Source organism: Carassius auratus, chromosome 22 (assembly GCF_003368295.1).
Source record: "Carassius auratus strain Wakin chromosome 22, ASM336829v1, whole genome shotgun sequence".
Lineage (NCBI taxonomy): Eukaryota > Metazoa > Chordata > Actinopteri > Cypriniformes > Cyprinidae > Carassius > Carassius auratus.
Genome location: NC_039264.1, coordinates 15,006,998 through 15,014,383, shown reverse-complemented (window position 1 = coordinate 15,014,383; position 7,386 = coordinate 15,006,998). Strand labels below are relative to the sequence as shown.

Genomic DNA, 7,386 nt, shown 5'->3' with positions numbered 1-7,386 from the left:
TAAATCAAAACTTAGAAAATTAAATTACTTGAGAAGTTTTGTAAATCTCTATTTTTATCACAGTTTTCTCAGTTGCTGAATCACTAAAATTCACGGTCATCAACATGACATTTTCTTAAAAAATTCTCAAATTCTCAGAACTAATAACACTATTCTTGTGTTTCACAACTCTATTCAGTATTTAACACCATGTTCCTGTTCTGTAGCATTTACAAACCATCAATTTCACCAAAACCAGTGATTCGGACCATGTGAACATTAGTATGCAGCATGTGAATTAAACATATTACATGCTAACTTTAATCATTTTTGTAGATTAAAGAAACATTTTGTTCCAAAGTGCCAAAAATACTTAATAATTGACATGTAAAACCTGACTGACTGCAGTAAGAGATCATGATTCATTTGTTTGAGAAAGAAGCTCCAGAATATTTTAAAAGGCACCTTTTCTTTATTTGTATTTATTTATTTATTTATTTTATTTATTTTTCAAAAAGTAAACTTGAACAGTTCAAAATAAGAAAAACCTACAAAGCATCTTATACAAATCAGTGATACAAGTCAGAAGACTTCCATTAAGGAATGATAAATATACACGTTTATAAAAAGCATGACAACCCATCATCTACAATTCAATAGTGAAGACAGAGTTTCTCGTCTCTTCAGCCGCTCCAACAATACAGCACAACTTCACCATCCAGCTAAAATCATCAATAATCATCCCAACCAGATCAAATGAGGCTTTATACAGATTGACACCCATGTCTGTTTTTAAAGTCAATATAAAATCAAAAAGTAACATTTAATTTCTTAGCTATTCCAAAGATAAACAAAGAAATGTACATAAGTTTTTATTTTTTGTTTTATTAATTTTTTTACAATACAATTAATTCCTGAACGATAAAATCAAGTTCTTCTCTACACATTTTCTCATTGAATATTCTGTCTCACTCAGAAGTCAAAAGAGTTGTGATGCTGGTTCATGTTGACTTTAACAACTGTGAGATGTCAAAAGTAGTCACTCCCAAAAAATTGACTTTTACAGTAAGTCATGTTCAGTCTGAACTGAGATACTGAAAGATTCCAGGATGAAGCTGGAGTTTTCTCACCATCACAACAGATAAAGATCAGATTGAAGTTTCTTGTTCTTCAACAGATCCAACTGTTAAATAAACACAAAACAATCAAGCATTTAATTGAACAGCTATGTATGTAGTTCTCTATGTTAACTGTTTTTAATTACCTACCATCATCTTTTAATTATACTTAAATTTGACTAAGACAAAACAAAAAATTATGTACTTTGTCAGTGAGGAAAGAAGTGTATTGTAGGGTAAAAGATAAGCAGAAGTGAGACAATTTCAGTTGTATTACAGTCATTTTCACAATATCTCTGATGCATCATGATCACTACAGTGGACAGTTATTTGGAAGCCCTTTTGAACCATTTAAGATCATCATGTCCCAACCACCAACTGGTAAACCCCCAAGTGTTTCCAAGAAACTCGAGTCAGATCAGACTGCAGGATCTGGGCTGAGTTTTGTGGCTCAAGCTTGAAAACTCAAGGAGTAGAGTTCAGAAATTTAGTCTTAAGAAGAATAAGAAGAAGCTTAAATAGCATATCACTAACCTAATGATGACCCATTTTTGTGTTTACTGTAACTAAATATAAGGTAATAAATCAGACAGATATTAACCTCTCATCCTGCAGCATTTGAAGATCAGCACGACTGTCACGAGCAGATATGGACAAACTGCCAGTACAGAACTGAGTGTGTGGAGGACAGAGATCTGAGATCCTGAATGAGACACTGAAGAAGAGACACACAAGCACTTTATCAAGCACCATATCTGAACGAGAACATAAGAAGAAATAAACCAACTCACAGTTTGATTGACTCTCGCCTGTGACTGAGATCCAGCTCTCGGGTGACTCTCCTCTCTCTGGGAGTTTGCAGGAGTAGAAACCCTCGTGTGACTTTGAGACAGTAGAGATGATCATATCTGTAGTTTGACTCTGGATGAGTGACCCATCTTTATAGAATTCAGCTCTGAGGTTTGGTGAGGTTGTATTTTGATCTAAACAGCGTAGAGTCAGAGTTTCTCCTTCAGTCACAGGATGAACAGGACTCTCCAGAATCACACCAGCTACAGAAACAGAGCAAATATCAACTGATGAGGAGTAAGAATATAGTCAGACTGTATCATCATCAACAACAATAATAATAATAATAAATAATAATAATACTAATAATGTGTTATTTAAATGTGCCTTTCAAAACACGCAAGAACAAATAAATGACAATCATAAAATACAAGACAACAATACAATCAATGGGCTCGGTGCACAAGATGGCGCCGGTGAGCTTCAGCGACGCGAGTGTATGTATACTTACTTCCGGTCTTGCGACGCTCACATTTACTATAAGGGAAACTTACATTTAACATTTTCATTTAACAGTGGATAGTGGTATATCAAAGACATGGGGAAACATCCTCCCTACATTTCTGCATACTTCTGTGTGGAAATTCTTTAAGATACAATGCAGAGATTGCTTTATTTTTCTGTTGATAATGCGGATCAACGTCGACGTCAGGTTAATCAGTCCACAGGGATTTCTTCTTTCAAACACAAACCATTCAAATATGCAATACTTTACATTTTCGAAGAGCTGATTTTGTTCTGACTGTTATGTAAGATCAAGGTTTCTGACTGTCAAACAAGACGCACAGAGAGTTCTGATAAAGCATGTTTTATTAACTTTGTTTGATAACATATTTATAACTGTAACTGTACAGTTAAACGTAACGTAATTATGGTATGTTTGCATTAATTAAAAGATCGCTGTTTGCATTCATGTGTGTTTTTATCAATGTTTATTTGTTTTGTGAAAGATCTGCAGCATAAATCATTATCTGACTAACATAAATCATTATCCGAACAGCGCAGGTATATTAATTTATATAAAACAGATATTAAAATTAGTCATGTATTAGTTAATTGTGTAAAATAATAAAATATGTTGTGAAAATAATGATGAAACAAGTATGTGCACAATTGAGAAATGGATACTTCGCAGCCCACGTCTCATGAGGTAAATATGTCATAAAAACAAAAATCAATGTAATACAAATATTTTCGAGAAATAAGTAATTTGTACATTTACATAATTGGTAAGATAAAAATACATTATGTATCTGTGTGTACACACCATGAGTTCAACTTTGATTTCGTGAACACTAGGGAACAAGTGTATTAAATTCATTCACCAGACCCAAACATACGCAAGTTTCAAATCCACTGGCTCAGGTAACATTTATAGAATAGTAATATTAGCAGTCTAGATCTTATTTCCATTTGAAGTGATATTATAAATCCTGTAAACATATAGAAGGTAATATTTGGATTTCTCCGGTTCTCTGCACTGACGTTTAGCACAATCGGAAATATCTACGCACACACTCGCAAGACCGGAAATCCAAGATGAAGGATATGCAACTAGCCCATTGTCATTTAGGAATAAGATTGTGTGGGTGATTGAATTGAGATCACAATCCAGCTACAGTATTTATATCCAAAATGAATGAAACAAATAAATACAGAAACACAGACTCACAGTGTACAGTGATATTAACAGGATGACTTCTCTCTCCAGATTCAGACTGACACCAGTACACTCCAGTGTCTTCTGTGCTGGTGTTTCTGATTGTACAAGTAGATCCTGTTTGTGATCCCCACAATGATGATGAACAATCTTTCAGCCCCCGTCTGTCACTGTATCTTCTCACTGTCCATCCAGCAGAGTTACTCTGGTCCTCACAGCTCAGAGAGAGAGAGACAGATGTGAAGTGTTGAGTTCTGCTGGGACTGACCATCAGAGAGACTGGAGGAGAAACACCTGAGAAGACAATCACAGATACAATTCACAAATCAAGTCAAGGCAGTTTTATTGATTAAACACTTTACACAACTTACATTGTTTTAAAGCATTTTTCAGAGAAAAAAAAAATTCAAGTTATATATTAAAAAAAAAAAAAAAAAAAAATTATATTTAAAACTTCATATACAAAATTGCACTTTAATATTGGTCATTATACCATCAGCAGCAAACCAAATGATTGGTAAAGTGTTTATAATGTTCATCCTGTAAAATGTGTTGATGTGCACATTAAGAGTCCTGTGTTGTTCATAAAGTGTCTAGAATCAATGTGTGGTCAATGACACAATTATTTAAAATAAATTTAATTATGAAAACACTTTTATAAATAGGTCAGATGACACATTTTATTACACCTGTTTGATTAGTTTCCACCAAGTTCACTTATGTAAGTAACACTTTTGTGCCACAGTAATTTTATTTTAGTATTTCATGACATTAAACGTTTTACATGTTTGCTGTTATGAATTAAGGTTTTTCTGGTTAGTTTGGTTTATTTAGACTCTGCTAGTAGATGCAGTAACTACACCTGACAGAAGTAGCTGTATATATTATGACAGGACAACATTTCAAGACACATCAAGCTCTAAAATATCCAGAGTGTCACTCATTCTGTGATTCAGTTTGAGCTCACCAGTGACACATATTAACTGTGTGTTGCTGTACTGTGTGTAATAGGCTGGTTCTCCTCTCTCTGCTGTGCACACATAAACTCCTGTGTGTTTTAGAGCAGCAGAACTGACAGTGTAGTTTCCTCCAGCTCCTCTGCTGCTATCTGAGAGCAGCTCATAATGATTGCTGACTGTATAAAAAAGTGAAAAAGTGCAGTTACTTTAAGAAATTAGCAGACATTTTAACATGAGTCTTATAAATGAACTTAGTTGGTATAATCAGAGTATTCAGATTGATTCAATATTTTTAATCTTTATTATTCTTTAATGAAACCAGTTTATTCAGATGTTGCTACATGAAACACATTATATCTTACCTGATGAGAGAGATAGAGTGAACCAGTTGAATGTCCAGCCTGTAGAGGAGCCGTTAACCTCACAGATCAGAGTCACTGGATCTCCTTCAGTCAACCACGACTGTGGAGAAACACTTAAAACTGCTCTGGGAACTGAAAGTGAGAAATATCTCATTAATAACATGTTAAACTTGTGTGTGTATGTGAAGAGATGATCAAACTCACCTGATACTGTCAGTGTAACTTCATCACTGCGGTGTGATGTTTGTGATCCTCCTGGCTCTGCTCCATCACAGGAGTATTTACCTGCGTCAGACTCAGTAACAGAACTGAATGTGTGTTTCTGTAGTTTACTGAAAGATATGTCTGAACCGTCTTTATACCAGCCGTACTGCCAGCGAGTGACTCCTTCAGCATTTATGTCACATCTGAGAGTGACTCTCTCTCCTTTGAACACATGTTGAGCAGGTTTGATGCTCACTGTGGATTTTGGTGCTTCTGTACAATGACAACCATTCACAATAAAAATAATGAGCTGTTTACTGTTTACTGTATGAACACAGTAACTTGACTGTAAAACACACATGCTAAATCAGATGAGACTGAAGTGTTGCTCTCTATAGCTGTTATAGTCACTTATAAAAGATCTGTCAATACACAATTATTGAGAGTTTGGAAACTGCTGTTTTTGATAAACTGATGTTTCTTGTCACTCATCAGAACTGTCACATGAAAAATTTAACTTATTAAAAGGGTGTATTTATAGTCAACATAATGTGAGTAATTTCAGTTGGTTTACAACAGTTACTGTACAATCAATCTTAAGTGATGAAAATATATGAATCAAATTGACTCACCTTCAGTTTGTCCAGAGTAGATGTTTGAAATCAGCACTAAAACACAAAGAGAAAAACTCATTACAATCTGAACATTCAGCTGATAATTATAAAGATGAAAAAATATGAAGATATTGTGTGGGGACTGTATATGTGTCTAGATAAACATGAAAACATATGTCTGGTATTTTATAGATTTGATCACAGAGAACTGTTTCAGGAACTTCAAGACAACAGTCAGATCACGAGCAGAAGAATAAAGACAAACTCTTACTAACTGTGTACTAGTGAATATTACAACAACAGTGACAATAACTGCAAAACAAACCAACAGAACTGATTCAGCAGCATTACACATCACAAAACTGAATGAGTGAACAAACACTGATCTACAACACAACAGAGTGCATTTCTCTTTCACAAACAGCACTAACTGCACACTTCCTCTCTCAAACTCATCCTTCACTCATATATCATGGACTAGAGCTGGACCTGAAACTCTGAGAGCAGCAAGAAAAGACATTGATCATGTACAGTACATAATAAAATAGCAATTCCACGGAAATACATTTAGAGGAAATAATACTCACAGAGCACAAGAGGAAGTTGACTGAGCTCCATGTTGACTAAATGATGACAGACGGTTAAAGACACAGGACTGTGTTAAAGATTCAAGACTTCCTGAAACCTGCGGTCAGATCTTTAGAGATATCACCACAGATTAAAGACATACAAATATACCTCATGTGTTACAGAAGATCTTTCGATAATGTTGATAATCTTGTAACATGTTTTCAAAAATGTCACACTGACTAACATGCACGTTTTCTACAGAAATGTTGTCGTGACCCATTCGGTATTAAATGGAACAGGATTTATTTGCTCTAATGAAAAGCTGTATTTTAGTGTGTTAAATGAACAAGAAATGAAGCAATATTTTGAAAGCTCTTTATTGTAATGATGGTATTAGCAGTAGTTATAATTATGTATTTACATGAAAATAAAATATACAGTTGCTGCTCTTCTCTCAGTGGTGCATGTGAGAACAAACCAAACCACAACTATAATCTCATATTTATATATTTATATTATGTCAGGTCTCTGACACTGTTGGTGCTGAGTCTGACTCTGATATATTTGTACCTGTAAATTGACACACAATGATTATAATTCCAGTTTATCTTAATGAATCCACCTTCTTAATTTGAAAAGGAAGAAATGCGGTCTTCACTGGTCACTGTATGTTTCACACTATTGACTTGAGTAGTGACACAGTCAGTAAAAACTGTAGCAAATCTGAAGAAAGCAACCATTTTTTTTCTTATAAATATGTTTTAGAAAGATATAGCCGACATCAGACATGCATCAATGTTTAACTGGAGAAGGATGTAAAAGAGGAAGTACAGGAGAAAGAATAAACAGCTTGCATTAAGACGCATTACTAATAACTTATTTTAAAAGTGGCCTGATTCCAACTAAACCACATGCAGTGTGAAGAAAGATCAGTGGTTCTCAGATCTTGTTCTATTAGTGCTTCTTACAGAATGAGAAATGTTAGTAAAACTAAACGTACAGTACATACAAATTTTAATTACTTGAGATGTTTTGTACTACTCTTTTCTTATTACAGTTTTCTCAGTTGCT

The 7,386-nt window shown here is 34.4% G+C and overlaps 1 protein-coding gene across 1 annotated transcript; it reads right to left on the bottom strand.

Annotated features, from left to right (window-relative positions):
- Nucleotides 1–856: 856 nt before the first annotated feature.
- On the bottom strand, nucleotides 857–6,363 carry LOC113040503 (low affinity immunoglobulin gamma Fc region receptor III-like). Its single transcript, XM_026198828.1, has 6 exons — nucleotides 6,333–6,363; nucleotides 5,764–5,799; nucleotides 3,619–3,900; nucleotides 1,889–2,149; nucleotides 1,699–1,812; nucleotides 857–1,162 (listed from the first exon to the last, which is right to left on the bottom strand). Exons 1-6 carry the CDS (start codon nucleotides 6,361–6,363, stop codon nucleotides 1,128–1,130), a joined length of 759 nt encoding a protein of 252 aa, XP_026054613.1. The 3' UTR covers nucleotides 857–1,127.
- Between the last annotated feature and the right edge of the window lie 1,023 nt (nucleotides 6,364–7,386).